This window comes from Arabidopsis thaliana (assembly GCF_000001735.4).
Source record: "Arabidopsis thaliana chromosome 1 sequence".
NCBI lineage: Eukaryota > Viridiplantae > Streptophyta > Magnoliopsida > Brassicales > Brassicaceae > Arabidopsis > Arabidopsis thaliana.
The window spans coordinates 24084289-24104059 of NC_003070.9; the positions used below are offsets into that span (position 1 = coordinate 24084289).

Here is a 19771-nt window from a genome sequence, read left to right on the forward strand (position 1 = left end):
AATTGACATGTCTTTTATACTTAAGAGATTTGACATTCAATTATCAATGTTTCAAAAAAAAAAGATCATTCAATTTGGTACTTCAACAAATGTCAAATCTCTTAAGTACATGTCCAATGCGCTGTTTTGCTTCTTCTTTTTTTGCATTTTCCACGTTCTCGACATGTAAAGACGTAAGACACACGACAATACTAGAAGTGAAACTATATCTTTAGGTCATAAAACCGCATAAAACGATTAAATTATTATAAAAAATGTATGGCAATTATGTGAATTTCAAGCATAGAAGTTTTCTTCCTTTATTGTCTTTTCATGATTGAAACTCACAATCGTTATAGTATACGACACAACTCATTATTATTTTTAACAAGGGTTTAGAACAACATAAATTGGTTTTAAGATACTTAATTGTCATATTAACTAAGAATAATTTGTGTTCTATTTCCATTTAGTTATCATAAGTGAAGATCAGTGTTTGAAGGGCAGTGAGTGAAATTAAAGAAACTAAAAATAGCCATTTGTTTCTTAATGTCCACCTCATCCTTGATATATATCTCAATACGTTTTATAATTTGCTTGTGTGGTTGGGAGAGAGAGAAATGAGAACGTAAAAGAAGGAAAACACGAAAACAACACAAAAGGATTTGGTTGGTTTGCTTTTAAAATGCTAAATGACAGATACATACGGGTAAGAAGGCGTGACTCCCTCTCCTCCCCTCCCACTTTTTCATCATTGGCCATTTATAAATTTAATTCTCAATTCACTCCAAATCTCATCATCTCACGTTTCTTTATCGATGGAGGGTTCGTCTACAAGCCACAAACGCAAGAAAAATGACGAGCATACTAAGAAGAGCAAGAAAAGACAACATGTGAGAGCCAACAATGTAGAAAACAAGATGGAAGAGAAGAGAAGTGGGAGTAATGAAGAGAGTTTGGGAGTTTTTGAGTTCCCGTGGATGAAGGAGAGTATGATCTCAACCTCACTTGATTGGAGTCTACCGGAATCTATGTTTCCGGTCTTAGATGATGGTAATGAGATGTTTGAAGAGATTAGTGATGTGAGATGGCCAGTGAAAAGGGTTAGTAATTATAGGTTGGAGTTTGAGGCTTTTGAATGCATTTGGACTTCTATTTTGGATTAGATTGAAATATTTGTTAGCCATGTACTTCAAATTGCATTGAGAGTCTAGGACCAAACATTTTTCATTTTTGTTTTTGTGTTGATAATAATGTGTTTGTTGAGATGTAAAAGAGAGTAGAAGGAACGGAGTAGTGTTTGGTTATTTAGATACGACGGAAAAGTAAGGGATAGAGGAGCAACATTTCTTTCTGCAAAGAAAATAAAATGAATTTTGCATTAGTATACATGTCGACGTTAACATTTCCTTTACGATTCAACTTCGTCACTCGCCAAGCTTTGTGGCCTCCCTCCAGGACATGACAAAACTAAGCAAAAACGTTTCACTGATGGCATGCATGAAGATTCCATGTTTGATCATCGACACACAACCACTGTTTGGAATCATATATTTTCTGACCTCAACTTCAACACAAGACCCAGTATTAACAAAGTTCATGTAACTGTTTGATAAGAAAAATTGATGTTATCTTATCCATAACTGGAACAATGTGCTGTGAAAAGTTGAAAATCCTGAATGTTTTGACCAATTCAAGGCTAAAAACAAAGATTGTTAACAAAGTTTGGATAAAAGACTGAGCCAAAAATTAACTCAAGATAATTTAAAAGCTCATGCCAAAATTTTGGAAACAAATAAGTATAAATCAACGATATAACTTAACTAAATTTTGGAAGATTTCACATTTCACAAGTTTTTCTTTTCTTAACATGTTATTTTCTATATGAACATCTAATTTATAAATAAAACATATTGAAGGTTGTAATTTTAGATTTAGGATGATAAATTAGTTCACATAAATAAAAGAGAAATACATATTACGGGAAAAATATTATGTTTCGTAATATACAAATATTGAAAGAACAAAATCAAAATCAAAACTAAAATTTATTTAAATCTATTTCAAAAGGAATATGATCCTAAATTCTATTAAAGTTACGACCAAAAAAATATAATCTATTAAAGTTATTACTTTTTAACTTTTACCTACCATTTGACAAATTCGTTCTTATTTAGTTATAGAAAATAATAGTTAATCGTTAAATTATATTTTGGTGTCATAAAAATAATAATATATATTTTTGTTGTTGTGCAAAGCAGCAAAGGTGTCATAATAAAATCCAACTCACATTAAAACCAGCGGACAAGGAGTTAAATTCACCGTACTACACGGTCTGAGCTGATTGCGTGTTCTCTTAAAACTCCAGTTCACCGACGAACAACGAAGTATCGTGGAATCCATTTCATGGGCCGAAGATTTCTCACTTCTCTTCAGTGTATAACTTCTCTAGTTCTCTGTGTTCTTGTATATATGCACACCCCATGTTCGATGAAATTACGAAACCATGTAATCGTTATCAAATCCTCATCTATTTTCTTAAATGTTGCAGGAATCTGGGAAAGTAATCGTTTTTGGCTTAATTCTGATTTGGGTTCTTACTTATATAGTCAACATGCTTCTGGTTTCTCCTGCTTGTAGAGGTGTTTATCTTCAGACCATAGATCCAAAGCCAATTGATTTCTCAGCTAGAGCCTCTTATGCACTTTGCTTTCAGGTAACCATTTCATCTCCTGTAACTTTGATCTTGTTGATTCCTATCTTGAAGTTGTAAAGTTTGGATTTTTCTTCTTTTATGTAGATTCCTACTTCAATCCCTAAAAGAGAGTGTTTGATGAGGTTAGGAACGGTCTTTTGTTTTAATCAGAAGCATAGAGAGCAGACAAGTTTTAAGAAACGGTATGTATCTACGCAGAATGTGGATCTTCCTCCTATTTTACCAAAGAACAAGAAGAAACCTTATCCTATTCCTTTTAAGCAAATCCAAGAAGAGGCTAGGAAAGATAAGAAACTTGCTCAGATGGGTATAGAGAAACAGTTGGATCCTCCTAAAAATGGATTGCTAGTTCCCAATCTTGTTCCTGTGGCTGATCAAGTGATAGATAACTGGAAGTTGTTGATCAAGGGTTTAGCACAGCTTCTTCATGTTGTTCCCGTCTTTGCTTGTAGTGAATGTGGAGCGGTTCATGTGGCTAATGTTGGTCATAACATTAGGGATTGTAATGGTCCAACGAATTCACAGCGACGTGGTTCTCATTCTTGGGTTAAGGGTACCATTAACGATGTTCTTATTCCTGTTGAGTCGTACCACATGTATGACCCTTTCGGGCGGCGGATTAAGCATGAAACACGGTTTGAGTATGAAAGAATCCCAGCACTTGTTGAGCTATGTATTCAAGCTGGAGTTGAGATCCCTGAGTATCCTTGTCGCAGAAGGACACAGCCAATCAGAATGATGGGGAAGAGAGTGATCGATCGAGGTGGATATCATAAAGAGCCTGAAAAGCCTCAGACATCATCATCATTATCATCTCCATTAGCCGAGCTTGATACTCTTGGTGTTTTTGAAAGGTATCCACCTCCCACTCCAGAGGATATACCTAAGATAGCACAGGAAACAATGGATGCTTATGAGAAAGTGAGATTGGGGGTGACGAAATTAATGAGGAAATTCACAGTGAAAGCATGCGGATATTGTTCTGAAGTGCATGTAGGACCATGGGGACATAGTGTAAAGCTGTGCGGAGAGTTCAAGCACCAATGGAGAGATGGGAAGCACGGATGGCAAGATGCTCTTGTGGACGAAGTCTTTCCTCCAAACTATGTATGGCATGTGAGAGACCTTAAGGGAAATCCGCTTACCGGAAACCTCAGAAGGTTTTATGGTAAAGCCCCTGCTTTGGTTGAGATTTGTATGCACAGTGGAGCTCGGGTTCCTCAACGCTATAAGGCCATGATGAGGCTTGACATCATTGTTCCTGATTCACAGGAAGCCGACATGGTCGCATAAGTCCTTGGAAATGTTCAAAGTAGAACTCCTTTGTTAGGATAAAGAAGCTGAAAATAAAATGAGCTGGCTAGCTAGGATCTTTCCTCGTAGGAGACATTAGAAATCTTGTCATATAGTGTATTTTGCAATTTGGGTGTAAAATATTTTAGAAATCTTGTCATATAGAAATATTTTAGATATTTGTTTGATTCTCTATCATTGACAACTAACCCGGTCACTGGTAATTATAATGGAGACGACTTCAGTGGTATTTGTTTAAATTATTTCTTTGTCTTGAAAGATTCTAAAGATGTTTTGATCCAACGAGTTTTTGCTGAAAAACTGAATGATGGAAACGGATTTCTCGTTGGTGCGTAAGGAGGAGGAAGAAGAAGAAGATAACAGGAATGGGATGAGTTATTTGTCAATGGAGATGATGAAGAAGGTGAGCTCCATGGCGGCTCCAATGGTGGCAGTTTCGGTTTCTCAATTCCTCCTTCAAGTCATCTCCATGGTTATGGCTGGTCATTTGGACGAGCTCTCGCTCTCAGCTGTCGCAATTGCCACTTCCCTCACCAATGTCACTGGTTTCAGCCTCATCGTTGGGTTTGCAGGTGCGTTAGACACTCTTTGCGGTCAAGCTTTTGGAGCAGAACAATTTGGAAAAATTGGTGCATACACTTACAGCTCAATGCTCTGTCTTCTCGTTTTCTGTTTTTCAATCTCTATCGTATGGTTTTTCATGGACAAGCTCTTGGAGATTTTCCATCAAGATCCTCTCATCTCTCAATTAGCTTGCAGATACTCAATCTGGCTCATACCGGCTTTATTCGGATTCACTCTTCTTCAACCTATGACTCGGTATTTCCAGTCACAAGGAATAACTCTTCCTCTCTTCGTGAGCTCTCTTGGAGCTCTTTGTTTTCACATTCCTTTCTGTTGGCTTCTTGTCTATAAACTGAAATTTGGAATAGTTGGCGCCGCTTTGTCCATCGGTTTTTCATATTGGCTCAACGTATTTTTGCTTTGGATTTTCATGAGATACTCTGCTTTGCATCGTGAAATGAAGAATCTTGGTTTGCAAGAACTCATCTCGAGCATGAAGCAGTTCATCGCCCTCGCGATCCCCTCTGCAATGATGATATGGTAATTTACATATCTACATCCAAAAAAAACAAATCTCAGCAAGATTTAAAAGCTTCTTGGTCTGACTCTGATCTACAATGAATCCATAATTTTTTTTGTTCTTTGTTCTTTCTTTTTTTGTGTGTAAGTAAAGCCTGGAATGGTGGTCGTTTGAGATTCTACTACTAATGTCTGGACTCTTACCAAACTCAAAGCTCGAAACATCGGTGATATCCATTTGGTACATACATATCATTTTGTAAAATAATTCAAACAGTCAAAAAGCTTGTGATATTCCTAACTTCTATTCATGGAACAGCCTCACAACATCGGCTGTGCATTTCGTTCTGGTGAATGCGATAGGAGCATCCGCAAGGTTTTATAGATTTCAATTGTTCACAAGAATCTGATTTTTTCATGTAACATAGTATCTCTTAACCTATTTTATCCTGTTTAACACTATAGCACACATGTCTCAAACGAGCTAGGAGCTGGAAATCATAGGGCAGCTCGAGCCGCGGTTAATTCTGCCATTTTCCTTGGTGGTGTTGGTGCATTAATAACAACCATCACACTTTACAGTTACCGAAAAAGTTGGGGTTATGTATTCAGCAACGAGAGAGAAGTGGTTCGCTACGCAACCCAAATCACACCCATTCTCTGCCTATCCATTTTCGTTAACAGCTTTCTCGCCGTGCTCTCAGGTAAGACGATTATACTTTGTTTCTTGAACCCCAAGAAAGTAGGTTCAAATCAAGAATTCTTTCATATTTCAGGGGTTGCCAGAGGATCAGGGTGGCAACGTATAGGAGGTTATGCAAGCTTAGGATCATATTATCTTGTCGGAATCCCGTTAGGATGGTTCTTGTGTTTTGTCATGAAATTGAGAGGGAAAGGACTTTGGATTGGTATACTCATAGCCTCCACTATCCAACTCATTGTTTTTGCTCTTGTCACCTTCTTCACCAATTGGGAACAAGAGGTATATAAATTACTAATCATTTTACTTCTAGTTACGGTTACAGTTTTGAATCTGGTTTTGGTTTGTGTTTCAGGCAACGAAAGCTAGAGACAGAGTATTCGAGATGACACCTCAAGTCAAAGGCAACCAAAAAACACAAATTATAGTAGAAGAGGATACACAAGTTTTACTTAATCATATTGCAGAAACTGTGTAAAAGTGTAAAACCACTTAATGCAACTCTATTGGTCTCCTTCGTTTTAGCATCTAATTACTACTCTTGGATGCTTTACATTTGCATGATGTGTGATTTTAAAATTCTATGATCGATGCGTCTTGAGAATATAGATTCTTATTTCAAGTTTGTCAGGGCACACACTACCCATTTCACTTTAGAAGAATTTGGAATCCAATTTTATGCACATAAACTAACAGAGGTCACCTAAAACCATTTGCCTAAAGATAGATGCGAAGTTATGAATTCCTTAAATACAGAAAATTTGAAAGTTTGGATGTATTTGTTTCATTAAACACCATACGAAAACTATCATAAGTTGAAACGATACATAAAAGATCAACATGGTCACTCGTAAGAAATTAGACTTACAAATTGAGTAGTCTAATCTTTTTTTTTTTTTAGACTATCATATTTTTACTATTTTTATTAGAATTTGTTTTATTTCTCACGAATAACTCTTTCTCTATATAAATTCTAAAAGTATTAAATCTTCAACATCTATGCATGATATATGTGTTTGTAAACGTTAAATAAAAATGATAATGCAAACATAGTCGCTACACGCTAACACAAACACTAAAAATTTAAGACCAGTTTTATTATAGGTATGTAGCATGTACTTCAGGAGAAAAATACACTATTCTTAAGAAATAAATTGGGTAGTATAATAAGAATAAGAAGGTTTAGTGAGCTACATTTGAGAGCAATCCGTTTTCTTAAACGACACAGTTCCAGAAACAGTGTCGTATCCAACAAGGAAGTTCATTTGCGCCAAGTTTCCAAAAATGGTTAGTTGTTCATTTGCAGCAAATGCAAAGCAAGACACATCTTCAGACACTGCCACAAACGTATTCAAATTGCCGAGTTTCACATCACCTCCTTTGAAATGAACAGTTATGTCTGGAACTTTAAAACTAGAGCTGTCTCTATAACAAAGACTCAGAATACCATCGGGATCTTGCACTCGCTCTGCTTTGATTGTAGAAGCAACGACAGATTCAAGCTCATAGTAAAAATTGGATGGCAATAGAGTTAGAGTGGTACCGGAGTCGATAACAATGTTTCCTTCTCCGGTCCCAAAGATTGTGCTTGTGAATTGAATTTTCTTGCTTCCCACGCTAATGGCTTCTAGGTTTAGGAAATAGTATGTGGCGGGATCTTTCTTGACCATGGAGGTGGACACAACTCCATCGCCCGAGACAATGCCGTTTGTTCCAAAGTTGATCTTGCTCGTTAGGCCGGTTTCAGAGGTGAAAGGTACTAAACAATAGGAGAATTTACCGTTGATGGATTTCCTGAGTTGTGAGACCAACGATGTAGATCCTCCTCCGAGTCCGATGATCCCTGAGCCAGCCGGGTCAAAGGTTCCAGTGTTTTCGTGTCCGCAACCAATGATCATGTTTCTGAGTGACACAGGGCGGCGACCGCTAGATCCCATCGTCACGGTGTCAACGGCAACGTCACCTTTGGTGTATGAATTGTCACCGTATGTAATCGTATAAGAACAAGTGTTTTCATCTGTGGAACAAGAAGCATCTTCTAGGGCACGACATTGGCTTGAGGAGCAAGAAACCTTTCTATATGTGGAAGATTCTTTAGGATCAAAGAGTGGAGATGTCTGCTGGTAACAATCTTCGCAAGGATTGCATTGAGTCCAAATCAAGTCGCTGCCAGTATCCGCAATCGCTAGTATCGGGACCGGGGGCGTCCCGATGGATATGTTCATGAGATACTCACCGCGGTTGGAAGTGATAAAAGATTGTGGTGAGTTTGGTGAAGCATCATCATTGCTGAATTGGAGTGTACTGCGAGCGGAGCGGCGGATAGCATTTCTCATACGTTGTGAAGAGGTTTCGGCGGAATTGTAGAACGGTGATTTGGGAGAATCGCGGTGGATCAGATCAATGGTGAAGCCATCTTTCGGATAGGCGTTCACGTTTGAGAGTAACAAAAGGGACAAGAGAGTTGCAAAAATTAGAGAAGCCATTTTGAGAATCCTTTGAGAGACGTAACTATAGACTATAGCTATTTGAATAACCATATTGTTGACTACATGAATGAGTTGACTTATTTGTAATGTTTTATGATTTTTGGTAATTATTAAATGCAAAACGTAGTTATGGTAATAAATGCAACAAATTAAGGATTGTAATGTTCTTTGAATATTGAATATTTTATTTCAATAAGAGAATCTATGAATATAAAAAATTTAAGAATGGTCTTTGAATATTGAAGATCTTATTTCATTTAGAGAACCTATGAATATAAAAAGGACAACTTTTTGGGTTTAGGCTATAATACTTGAAAATGTATATATTATGAAAACCATTAAAAAGAAACTTTTAAATTGATGAAATATTATTAAAGGGAAAAAATGAAAAATGATGTTTTATTTTATGAAACAGAATCTTGGTGAAATGAATTTAACCAATATTAATACAAAACAATATACCACATGTTAAATTCTAAAATTAATAGTATTCAAAGAAAAAATATAATCGTAAATACTAGCAAAACACAATATTAAAAAAAAATACAACTTTTAGTTTTAACACTAAAATTAAAAACGATAAATATTTTTGGGTTTCTGTTAGTCCCTCTGTTCCAGCAAATTTGATGTTGTGAGATTCTTACACAAATTAAGAAAAACAACTATTACATTTTAATATTATTGTTTTGTTAGTTTAATAATATTAAAAAAAAATTTTGATTAACAATAAAAGTAATAATAATATTGATATTCAATTTTTGTGGAAAAAAAATAATTTAATATTATTGTTTTGTTAGTTTAATAATATTAATTTGTTTTTTATTAGCAATAAAAATAATAATAATATTGATATTCAATCTTTGTGGAAAAAAAGAAATAAAAATAAGGGTGAGTATTTTTTAACAGAAATATTGTTTGTAATGCGGGTCGGTCTCCAGTATTTACCAGAAACGGCGGTGTTTTCCATTGTCTACGCATCTACCAAAATCAAAATCCACCGAAGAACCCTAGAAATCGTTTTTTCTATACAAAACTCGAAAGTAGAGGTCGATTTATTTCTTCTCCGACAAATCACCATCTTGGTTTTATTGCCATAGTCTTTCAATTACCACAAGTATGTTACTGTGTTCAACTCCTCTCATCACTGTAATCGAACCTGAATGATATTTCAGAATTCAGAGTCTCAATCTCCCAACTTAGTTCCTTGAATTCGAAAAAGGGTAAACTTATTTTCTTTGTTACTTCCGTTTACTTGTAACAAACTGATTCTTCAGCTAAATACTGCAGTAAGTAATTGTGTCTAGGGTTCTTAGAGAAATCTTCTTGGTTCTATACATTATTTCTGCAAAATTGTCACCTTTATGTTTACCTCTTCATTGTTATGAGATTTATGTTCGTTTACATTCAGATTTTTGAAAATTGCAGCAGTTTCTGTTATCCATGATGCCAAACTGGTCTCAGCTCCCGGAAGAGCTACTCAACCTTATCTCCAAGAATCTAGACAACTGTTTTGATGTCGTTCATGCTCGATCTATTTGTCGTTCGTGGCGATCCGCATTTCCCTTTCCTTCTAGCTTATCAACCCTAAGTTACTCTCTTCCCACGTTTGCTAAGTTCCCATTAGTAAGCAAAGACTTGTGTACACTCAAGAAGATCCAAATCTTCCTCTTTAGAGCTCGAAACCCTGCTGCTGATATACCCGAGTATTTTCTTGGAGGAATAGACCAAGATCAGTCAAATGATCATATGGAACTTCCATCTCCTCTTCAATGTTCTGTGAAAGTGAAGTTCCCACAATCTGATCCATTCTTGGTGAACATGCTTGACTACCAGATCATTCCTTTAGGCTTTCAATACATAATGATCGGTTGGGATCCTGAATCATTGGCAAATGGTTACGTAGGCGTTGCTTTTCTTCCGGTAAAGAAGAACGGAGGAGACGAATTCGTTGTGCTTCTTCGCTACCGTAATCATTTGTTGGTGTTGAGAAGTTCTGAAATGAGGTGGATGAAGGTCAAGAAAACCTCCATTGCTTCATGCAAGGGTTTAGTCAGTTTTAGAGGTAGATTTTATGTAACTTTTCTTAACGGGGACATTTACGTTTTCGATCCTTATTCGTTGGAACAGACTCTCCTGATGCCCTCAGAGCCTCTGCGCTCGAGCAAGTATCTGATTCCAAATGGCAGTGATGAGCTTTTCCTGGTTGAGAAGTTCAACCCATTTCCTGAAGCTGATGTATTGGATTTGAGTCGGTTCGCATGTAGAGTGAGTAGGCTAGATGAGGAGGCTGGTCAATGGGTTGAGGTGATCGATTTGGGAGACCGTGTGTTGTTTATTGGACACTTTGGAAATGTCTGCTGCTCAGCTAAGGAGCTTCCTGATGGTTGTGGTGTGAGTGGGAACTCAATTTTGTTCACCAATGAGCCAGGCTATGTAACGTTTGCCTATAAATACGGAGTACATACAGGAAGGGCGGAAGACGAACTTAATATTTGGAGATTCTCAAGAGAAATACGAGTAATGATCGTCAACACATTTCCTGTTGTGGCTCTTCGGCTTGAGAGGCAAGCTGAAAATCTCGCTTTGGATACCTGAGACGTACTGTTGGTTCTGTTTTTATTAGATTTTGTGATCTTTAATGGTACCCTTTGTTCTGAAGTGTGTATGTTGTGTCACTGTGATATGATGATGACTAGAATACTTGTCTTTGAGTTTTAATATTTGTTTTGTTCTCAACTTTCTTGTTATCAACATCAGACAAATATGTCTATAAAAATGGTTGTCTCATGAACTCTAAAAGCTGTCTGGCTGTGTTTTTGCTATCACATGGCCGTGTGTTCGAAAGAAATCCGTTTTTGTCCCAAAGTCAGATGAGTAGCCCAACTCCATATAGTCGATATATGCAGCAGATGCACAATGATGGCCTCTGACACATGGTGTTCCAACTTCCAAGCCACTTTCATGGCTATAAACTTGAAAGACTGTACATTCTGGATAATAAGATGGGTCATGTCCATCTCTTATTTATGCCTTGGAGCCGAAGTTGAGCCGCACAAGAGATTGAATGAGCTTCAGCCATTTCTTTCTCAGTAGAACTTTGATAAGGCATTATTTTAGTGTAGTTTAAGCATAGACATAGATTTGTTGGGAATTGTTGCTTTGTTTGACAGCTTACCAACTGAGTTGGATTTTGAAAGGAAACTAGGGGAAACTGGTAAATTTCTGCTAAATAATGAAGGAACTCGATTGTTTTTTATTCCAAACTTGTGCAGCTTTCATGTCGTCCCCTCTGCCATACCCTTTAGACAGCTTCTGTTCTTGCTTTTGACTCTGTTTAGAGCCTCTTGCTTGTTGTAGATTGATTTTATTTTGTGACTATGGCTACATTATGGTTCAAAGTAGTGCTGCGCCTGCCTAGCATATTCAATGGGTAAAAAATCCAGAGTCATCTTCATGTTTAAACTGGTCCAAAAGCTGCAAAGAGCAACACTTCTCCTGTAGTTGTATTCTTCAGATGGTAATGATTAAGATAAACTTGGTAGGCTTGAGTTGTCTTGTACTTTTAGATTTGTAGTGATGTACCAAATCTGAGGTTTAGGCGTGGAAGCTTTGACCGTGTATCAGGGAAGGTGTTGAAGAACAAGACCATAGATTAATTGTCAGGTTGTTTCTGATGCAGAGAAACTTGAAAGGATAAGAACAATCAAGAATAGAAGCAGATCTTGTTTAGTTCATGCTTGTTTTGTTGTCCTAAGGAGAGATAAACACTGGTTTTGTTAATTCATTTCAGTCGTAAATTTTTACATCAAATCTCTCATCTTGTAACTCTTTTGTTTCAATTACTTCCCCAACCATAGAGTTTGAGTAAATCAGAAAAAAATAGTATTATCCAACCGTTCAACCAATCCGTGCGTTGTTTCTATATTTTCGTAGCAGTTGAGTTATAAACACATTTATTATGGTGACAATATGAGAAGCTTAACTTGAATCAGAATTCACCCACATAACTGCAAGAGTCACAAGAGAAGCATAGATTGAAGTAGGCAGCTTCTGCACAACTTTGCCAACTCCAGGGACACCTTCCGTGGCCTTCTTCGTCGCAATAGCCACAGTGGGAGCAACAATCAAAGCTATGATCAAACCCTGACTAACCACGTTAAACGTCTCAGCCGTAATCTGCTCAATAAACTTCACAAACTCTTCCCTATCAAGTTCTCCATCCAAGTTGATATCACAGTCCTGTTACAAGAACATCACACAACCATTATGACCACTCAAGTTGCCTAGACCGAAAAGAAATAGTAACATTATCTGATTTTTCAACCTATTCTTCCAAAATCAGAGTCCAGATGATTTCAAGTGTAGTGTTACAAACAGTGGTTAATACTAAACGTTTAAAGCTAAACGCAATCGCCAAAAGAACATCCGTTTCTGCTTTAAAAATTGCATTTTGACTTTTTCTTTACACAAATAACCACAAACGCAAAAGAAGTAATTCAGCGTTTGCGTTTTAAAAGCGTTTCAAGGAAGTGAAAGTACCGTCATAATGCTATTGACTAGATCCTTAGAAGGTGGATCGAAATGAGGACCAGGCAATCTCTTGTTTATGTCACTGACAAGATTACACAACAAGACAAAAATTGTCAGAGATTAAACATAAAAGTTTCTAAATCTGTAAATTAACACTAAAAAAATGTTATGGAACCAAAAGATTTTACTTGTAAACGAGAAGAACAGCGATGTATAACTCTTCAAACGTAAGATTGGCTCTTCCGGTTTGCATCTTGAACCGATCGAAAACACGATCACATATCGCTTGTACCTGCTTATGTCTCCACTCTTTACCTGCAATTTAACATTGCCATATACATATTATACATAACAAAAGAAGCAATTTTATTACATATGCACAATTACTTGACCATAAAACTGATTATAAATGAACCAATGTGAGAAACTGAAAACAATTTTACAAACCTCGGAGCTTGTTAAAGACTTGTCCCATGGCGATGGATAATCTTCTTCTCGTCTGATTGATTGCACAAAAATGATTTTTTTTTTTTTTAATATGTGGATCTGAGTGGGGGTGGAGGCGTGAGCGTGACGAATTTGGGCCAATTTATATGTTGGTCAACGGCCCATTTATTTGCGCAAGCTAATGAATCATGGGCTCAAATGGGCCTTAATCGTTAATGGTGAAGAAATGTAAATGGGAGAGAGAAGGCAGCGAAAGCGAAACAAGAGACGTAGCTGAATACCACAGAAACATGGAGCCAGTATCTGCTTCCACCAATCCCATCTCTTCTTTCCATATCTCCATTTTTTTTTATATCTCCTAATTATCATATTCGTTTTTTTCACTATAATCTAAACTTCTCCAATTGTTGAAACCATTTTATATTTATCTCTTCTTATTTTCTGCATGGTGGTTTGAATTAGGCCACCAAAAAACTCTTGGATAAAAAAAAAACTGAGAAACAGAAAAAAGAAAAAACAAAACACACATTCTCGATTTGTCTGTGCCACACACACTCTCTTGCACATTCTTGTCTCGACAATACTCTCAGGTGCGTTATTGGCTTTGCTCTTTAAGATCTTACTCAAAATCTCTGTCTTTGGAATCTATCCATAGATGCAAAATTTGATTTTGAAGTGATTCTTCATCTTCTTAATTGGGTTTCAATGGATTAGTCAAATTTGGGTAGTAATGATTGGCTTCGAGCTCAGAACTAGAATAAAGTACAATTCTTTTGCTGGATTACGTTATTAACTTTTGTAATTTTCAATACCCACAAGTTGATATTGATTCTTTGTGTCTGAAATTGTGTTATGATATCTAAAGTATTGATTTTTGTTAGCAGAATACGATCTTGAAGAGCAAAGATTGTTCCTTTATTGATGAATTGAGTGCAAAAGAGTGTTATATAATGGCTACTGCAGCTGTTATAGGACTCAACACTGGCAAAAGATTGTTGAGTTCATCGTTTTATCACTCAGATGTTACAGAGAAGTTTCTATCTGTAAATGATCATTGTTCATCACAGTATCATATTGCTTCAACGAAAAGCGGGATAACTGCGAAAAAGGCGTCGAACTATAGTCCGAGTTTTCCTTCGTCGAATCGTCACACACAATCTGCTAAAGCTTTGAAAGAGAGTGTAGATGTTGCTTCTACTGAGAAGCCATGGCTACCTAATGGAACTGATAAGGAATTGGAAGAAGAATGTTATGATGATGATGATCTAATTAGTCATTCTGTTGAGGCAATTTTACTGTTACAGAAGTCTATGTTAGAGAAAAGTTGGAATCTTTCATTTGAAAAGGCGGTGTCGAGTGAGTATCCGGGCAAGGGGACTATACGGAAGAAGAAGATTCCGGTTATCACCTGTTCAGGGATTTCAGCTCGTCAAAGAAGGATTGGTGCTAAGAAGAAAACTAATATGACTCATGTTAAAGCAGTTTCTGATGTTTCTAGTGGAAAGCAAGTTAGAGGTTATGTGAAAGGTGTAATAAGTGAAGATGTGCTTAGTCATGTGGAAGTTGTGCGCTTGTCTAAGAAAATCAAATCTGGTCTTCGTCTTGATGATCATAAGTCAAGGTAAAGTAAACATACTATACTTAGAAAAAAGAGCTGAAAGTGTATTATAGTGCAAGACTAAATTATTGTCTTGTGAAATATTAGATTGAAGGATAGATTAGGCTGTGAGCCTTCTGATGAACAGCTTGCAGTATCTTTGAAGATATCTCGGGCCGAGCTTCAGGCGTGGTTGATGGAGTGTCATCTAGCTAGAGAGAAGTTGGCTATGAGTAATGTGCGTTTGGTTATGTCTATTGCTCAGCGTTATGATAATTTGGGAGCAGAAATGTCTGACCTTGTTCAGGTAATTTCAAAGTCATTTTGTGTACTCTTTGTTATAGCTTTTCATGAACTTTTCTATAAGATAGATTTTTGTTTTCTACTATGAAGGGTGGTCTTATCGGACTTTTGCGGGGAATAGAGAAATTTGATTCTTCCAAAGGTTTCAGAATTTCAACTTATGTATATTGGTGGATTCGACAGGTGAGAATAACCATTTTTTGTGCTTGCCAATATGGCTAGAATGTAAAACCTGACAAGTGATACTCTATGTTTCAAATATCTATAAGGGTGTCTCAAGAGCACTAGTGGACAACTCAAGAACCTTGAGGTTACCTACTCACCTACATGAAAGACTCGGTTTAATCCGAAATGCAAAGCTTAGACTTCAAGAGAAAGGAATCACACCCTCCATTGATGTAAGTGTAACATTTAAACAATTATGGTTTCTCAAGTCTACATTGTGTATGCTTATAGTGATTGTTCTTTCCAGAGGATTGCAGAGTCTCTAAACATGTCGCAGAAGAAAGTTAGAAATGCAACAGAGGTAAAGAAAACTAAATTTTTAGTTCATGTCCCTTTCGTTTTCGAGGGGATCTATGTGTATTTGTGCTTACTCTCTTGCATTTGCAAAATACAGGCTGTAAGCAAAGTATTTTCTCTAGACAGAGATGCATTTCCTTCTTTGAATGGTCTCCCTGGAGAAACTCATCACAGTGTGAGTCTCTTTTTCGGTTTCTCTTAAAACAAAACGACGATTTTGTTTTCACCATCCATGTTTCCATGTGTCTCTCCTCTCCAGTTTATAACGATTTGCTTGTTTGTTTCACTATTTCCAGTACATTGCGGATACTCGTTTGGAGAACAATCCGTGGCACGGGTATGATGATTTGGCACTCAAGGTAAAAAAAAAAAAAGAACAAGTCATAAGTGAAGCTACATTTAATACAATGGTTCTGATTTTCTCTATCATGAAACACTAGAGTTTGAGCATATGAGATTGATGATAAAATTGCAGGAGGAAGTAAGCAAGCTTATAAGTGCAACACTCGGAGAACGGGAAAAAGAGATCATTCGATTATACTATGGTCTAGACAAAGAATGTCTCACATGGGAAGACATTAGTAAACGGTATGTATCCAATCTTAAGCCTTTTGGTCCATTGTTGCATCATCAACATCATTCTTTAAACTGTCTCTTGAAAAATTGTAGGATAGGATTATCGAGAGAGAGGGTGAGACAGGTAGGGCTTGTGGCACTGGAGAAACTAAAACACGCAGCGAGGAAGAGAAAAATGGAGGCAATGATCCTTAAGAATTGATTTTGTTTTTGTACATTTTGATTACATCAGAGCCATAGAGAGCGGTTGTGAATGTGTATATATACAGGACAAAAAAGGGGGAAGAGTACTACTCTCTTTTATTTTTTTATCTTCCTTGCTTCTTTCGTAAACTGAGTTGAGAAACAAGAGACAGTTATGTAATATGGCTTCACGTAAACTTCATCATTCCTCATATATTATCAACTTATCCGGTGTTTTGTTTTCTTTCTGCGAAAGCGATAATACTCCGCATTAGAGACTATTCAATTTCTAACTTTTCACAAATCTTGAATGTTCAGTTTTAAAGTTTTATCCGAGTCGAGTCTCCTAGGTACCGTACCATAATTTGTTTTGTTTTCGACGTGATAGAGGGTCTTTTCTTTGGCACCACTCCTCAGTGATAGCATCGATTCTTTACAAAGAATATGACTTTGACGAGAAATTTGTCCTCTTTCCGCCTTTTCCTTTCCTTTATAAGGGTAACGGTCCTAACCATTATCAAATTTCTACATATGTATTTCTCGTCAAAGTAATCTTTGTAAAGATCACAATATCACCTTAGGTGATTTTTCTAGTTAACAATATAGTTATAAAAATAGAGATAATATAGCACTCCGGTTTCAGGAATACAGTGGTGCATGCAAAGAGATTTAAAAGAATTGATTTTTGGTTACCTATATCATCAAAATACACTTATCTTTTTGGTCAAAATACACTTATCTTTTTGGTCAAAATACACTCTAGTACCACAAGGTAATTAGTTTCACACTAAAAAAAGAAGGGTTTAAGAAATCCGAGGCGGATCCTACATTATTCGCCCTCCAAGGCATACCTACTCTTCGATAGTTGGAGACTGCCGCTTAGGCAAAGTTGAAAAGCTAGATAAGATTCAACTTTAAAATAATTGATAAGTAAAAAGAACACATCAAATTACTTTATTTTGAGAAAAAATGTTGTCTAATTAATGTGTTTTTAAAATTTATATCTAATATGGTCAAATAAATTAATACATATCTCTTATGTATTTATAATTGGACTATCATTGGAATTGAATTTCTTTCAATAATTGAAGACTTTAATTATTTGTAAATTTAACCAATAATTGTATAGATCTTAATCAATTTACGAGTTACCTAATTTTAATTCTTTGAAATTTAACAACTTTGACTAATCATATATCTAAACAATCATATGATGTCATATATGTTTTTTCAAACTTTGTATTCCAAATCTCTTTGCATTTTTTTGTTACTTTAAAATAGTCTTTTTAGTAAAAAATAGATGTTTGACTAATAAAATTGAAATGGCTGGTATATTTAAGAAACAAATCAAAGATTGTTTAGTACTAAATTTTTATCCAAATTTGGTAATAAGATATTTCAAAATCACCCAAAAATGTATCTATTCTTTTTGAAATTTCCATTATCAATTAAAAAAAAGTAAAAGATAAATTAACACATTAAATATTATATAATTAGGTAGATAAAAAGAAAAGGCTTGGGATTGTAAAAAAAAAAAAAAACCATAAACAGTTATTTTAAAGTATATCATAAATACAATTTCGAATATGTCCAAATGTAAATACACTGCATACAATGAATATAATATATGCTGGCAACAAGTTCTGTGTCCCATTATATAGTTAGACCCATATACTAAAAATGATTTTGATAAATTTGTAAAATTCACTTAACATATACATATACTTTTATAATATGAATTGCAAGAAAACATATTAACCTATAAGCTAATTTTTTTTAGTTTATTTTTCTTTCTGTTTTATGTATTAGGTAGAATTCAAATGTCAATAGTCAAGGAAATTTGCTAGTGGGGTGAAATTTACATATAATAGGTACAAGTCAAATTATGTATAACAAAATAAATTTTTAAATGTCAATAGCTTGGAAATATTTTTTAACCGCTACTTAAAAACTTTCATAAAACCTATAAGTTATAGTAGAACTTCCAGATAGAGTGACACGAATTTAGCTTAGCTAATCAAATCCTCACATTCCTTATCTTAAATAACCTTCGAAAAAAGTGTGATCCACATGTCTGTATAAAACGAACCGATTAGATTGTGACAACAATACATTCCAACAATTTATCCATCACTTTTCCATCCTCCAAAATTTTTGCAGTAAAATCTCTTTTCACTTTCAAATCAATTATGTCACATCCCACCGTAGAACAACTACATGCTTTCCATGCACAAGAAAGAGAGATATTCTCTAAACTAGTTCAAAAACTCCGAAGACCACCAGCTGAGTCACTTCTTGTCATGGCCACATGGCTTTGGTTTGAAGACTTTGGCTTCGGAAACATTTTCTCCATCATCACGGTTTTTAGCGATCTACTCATTGTAGATCTCGCTAACGAGGCTGTCTTGTGCTTTCGGTGCCTTGAATCTGACCAGCCCCCAAATGATGTCAGTCAGATCCCTCTCACCGAGAGATTCATGAAAAATGACATATCCCTTCAAATAATCCACAATCATCGATACACTGCCATTACGGGAATAAAGAACTTTTTAACCACTATTTGTTCTAGAATATTCTCTGATATCCTTCAACGAGTTCTTCCATCTTCATCATCCTCATTCATCACCAATCTCCGCCACCCTCTCATCATTCCCGGTTTCCCTCATCCAACTTTTGGGAGCATCAACGTATTGCCTAATATCGTTGCTAGGGATAATCTTCCAAACGCAAATTCATTTCTTTTTCCTCATGGTCTTTGGGGCTGGAACGCTAACCATGTCGCGACTGATAAAGAACGGACGGTATTTCTAACGTTTTCTCGTGGTTTTCCCGTGTCACATGCTGAGGTGATTCATCTCTTCACCGAGATATATGGAGAAGATTGTGTCGAAAGCGTTTACATGCCAGAGGACGGTGGAAATTCCTCCAATGACAACACAAATTGCAATGGTCATCAGCAACAACCACTATTCGCGAAGATGGTCTTGGACTCGGTTGTTACCGTAGATCGTATACTCAGCGGCCAGGAAAAACAAAAGTATAAGATCAATGGAAAGCATATTTGGGCTCGTAAGTTCAAGAATAATAAAGACGGTCTTATCTAATTAAATAAAGTCATAAGGATTTTTAGTTTCTAGTTTTTCAATTTGCTGGTGTCAAATCCCTTATCTTATATTGTAGTCTAATAATTAGAAACCATATGTAACGTTTCGACGATGGTATCTTCACTTAATTTGACGGGAATGTGTTTCACTTAAGTTTGAGGTTTGAGGTGACTTTAGATATCCAATATATTTCACATTTCTTTTAAGCAAGAGTGGTACTCAATATTT

General features: G+C 36.0%; 8 protein-coding genes across 10 annotated transcripts; 6 read left to right on the forward strand and 2 right to left on the reverse strand.

Moving 5' to 3' along the window:
- Window positions 1-757: 757 nt before the first annotated feature.
- AT1G64800 (DNA binding / transcription factor) lies at window positions 758-1666 on the forward strand. Its single transcript, NM_001334180.1, has one exon. It carries the CDS (start codon window positions 798-800, stop codon window positions 1143-1145), a length of 348 nt encoding a protein of 115 aa, NP_001319321.1. The 5' UTR covers window positions 758-797; the 3' UTR covers window positions 1146-1666.
- A 603-nt stretch (window positions 1667-2269) lies between these two features.
- APO1 (APO RNA-binding protein (DUF794)) lies at window positions 2270-4293 on the forward strand. 2 transcript variants are annotated; one of them, NM_105155.4, is made up of 3 exons: window positions 2270-2416; window positions 2531-2695; window positions 2780-4293. In NM_105155.4, exons 2-3 carry the CDS (start codon window positions 2594-2596, stop codon window positions 3986-3988), a joined length of 1311 nt encoding a protein of 436 aa, NP_176661.1. In that variant the 5' UTR covers window positions 2270-2416; window positions 2531-2593; the 3' UTR covers window positions 3989-4293. The 2 variants fall into 2 exon arrangements, with proteins under 2 accessions (NP_176661.1, NP_001031234.1); NM_001036157.2 differs by having other exon boundaries at window positions 2395-2695.
- Window positions 4294-4316: 23 nt separating this feature from the next.
- Window positions 4317-6270, forward strand: AT1G64820 (MATE efflux family protein; the record flags this gene model as incomplete). The annotated part of the gene is made up of 6 exons (NM_105156.1): window positions 4317-5113; window positions 5247-5333; window positions 5412-5468; window positions 5558-5796; window positions 5869-6074; window positions 6148-6270. The coding sequence occupies 6 exons, from the start codon at window positions 4317-4319 to the stop codon at window positions 6268-6270; spliced, it is 1509 nt and encodes a 502-aa protein (NP_176662.1).
- Window positions 6271-6848: 578 nt separating this feature from the next.
- AT1G64830 (Eukaryotic aspartyl protease family protein) lies at window positions 6849-8291 on the reverse strand. Its single transcript, NM_105157.2, has one exon. The coding sequence runs from the start codon at window positions 8276-8278 to the stop codon at window positions 6983-6985; it is 1296 nt and encodes a 431-aa protein (NP_176663.1). The 5' UTR covers window positions 8279-8291; the 3' UTR covers window positions 6849-6982.
- Window positions 8292-9207: 916 nt separating this feature from the next.
- Window positions 9208-11197, forward strand: AT1G64840 (LOW protein: F-box/kelch-repeat protein (DUF295)). The gene is made up of 2 exons (NM_105158.3): window positions 9208-9501; window positions 9707-11197. Exon 2 carries the CDS (start codon window positions 9722-9724, stop codon window positions 10874-10876), a length of 1155 nt encoding a protein of 384 aa, NP_176664.2. The 5' UTR covers window positions 9208-9501; window positions 9707-9721; the 3' UTR covers window positions 10877-11197.
- Window positions 11198-12001: 804 nt separating this feature from the next.
- On the reverse strand, window positions 12002-13445 carry AT1G64850 (Calcium-binding EF hand family protein). Its single transcript, NM_105159.4, has 4 exons — window positions 13259-13445; window positions 13000-13126; window positions 12821-12893; window positions 12002-12520 (listed from the first exon to the last, which is right to left on the reverse strand). Exons 1-4 carry the CDS (start codon window positions 13284-13286, stop codon window positions 12260-12262), a joined length of 489 nt encoding a protein of 162 aa, NP_564841.1. The 5' UTR covers window positions 13287-13445; the 3' UTR covers window positions 12002-12259.
- Window positions 13446-13447: 2 nt separating this feature from the next.
- SIGA (sigma factor A) lies at window positions 13448-16682 on the forward strand. 2 transcript variants are annotated; one of them, NM_105160.3, is made up of 10 exons: window positions 13448-13848; window positions 14143-14879; window positions 14964-15162; window positions 15249-15341; window positions 15428-15556; window positions 15631-15684; window positions 15778-15855; window positions 15977-16039; window positions 16156-16268; window positions 16350-16682. In NM_105160.3, exons 2-10 carry the CDS (start codon window positions 14209-14211, stop codon window positions 16456-16458), a joined length of 1509 nt encoding a protein of 502 aa, NP_176666.1. In that variant the 5' UTR covers window positions 13448-13848; window positions 14143-14208; the 3' UTR covers window positions 16459-16682. The 2 variants fall into 2 exon arrangements, with proteins under 2 accessions (NP_176666.1, NP_001319322.1); NM_001334181.1 differs by having other exon boundaries at window positions 13625-14020; window positions 16355-16649.
- Window positions 16683-18628: 1946 nt separating this feature from the next.
- Window positions 18629-19543, forward strand: AT1G64870 (uncharacterized protein; the record flags this gene model as incomplete). Its single annotated transcript, NM_105161.1, has 1 exon — window positions 18629-19543. The coding sequence occupies one exon, from the start codon at window positions 18629-18631 to the stop codon at window positions 19541-19543; it is 915 nt and encodes a 304-aa protein (NP_176667.1).
- Window positions 19544-19771: the final 228 nt, after the last annotated feature.

Bases quoted from the DNA above. Each gene is read 5' to 3' on its own strand.
- AT1G64800 (NM_001334180.1), top strand. From the start codon at position 798: ATGGAGGGTTCGTCTACAAGCCACAAACGCAAGAAAAATGACGAGCAT.
- APO1 (NM_001036157.2), top strand. From the start codon at position 2,522: ATGTTGCAGGAATCTGGGAAAGTAATCGTTTTTGGCTTAATTCTGATT. The intron at 2,696-2,779 runs GTAACCATTTCA...TCTTTTATGTAG, and splicing joins CTTATGCACTTTGCTTTCAG to ATTCCTACTTCAATCCCTAA.
- AT1G64830 (NM_105157.2), bottom strand. From the start codon at position 8,278: ATGGCTTCTCTAATTTTTGCAACTCTCTTGTCCCTTTTGTTACTCTCA.
- AT1G64840 (NM_105158.3), top strand. From the start codon at position 9,722: ATGATGCCAAACTGGTCTCAGCTCCCGGAAGAGCTACTCAACCTTATC.
- AT1G64850 (NM_105159.4), bottom strand. From the start codon at position 13,286: ATGGGACAAGTCTTTAACAAGCTCCGAG. The intron at 13,127-13,258 runs GTTTGTAAAATT...GTTAAATTGCAG, and splicing joins AGTCTTTAACAAGCTCCGAG to GTAAAGAGTGGAGACATAAG. The intron at 12,894-12,999 runs GTAAAATCTTTT...TAATCTTGTCAG, and splicing joins GCTGTTCTTCTCGTTTACAA to TGACATAAACAAGAGATTGC.
- SIGA (NM_105160.3), top strand. From the start codon at position 14,209: ATGGCTACTGCAGCTGTTATAGGACTCAACACTGGCAAAAGATTGTTG. The intron at 15,685-15,777 runs GTAAAGAAAACT...TGCAAAATACAG, and splicing joins AAGTTAGAAATGCAACAGAG to GCTGTAAGCAAAGTATTTTC. The intron at 16,040-16,155 runs GTAAAAAAAAAA...ATAAAATTGCAG, and splicing joins ATGATGATTTGGCACTCAAG to GAGGAAGTAAGCAAGCTTAT.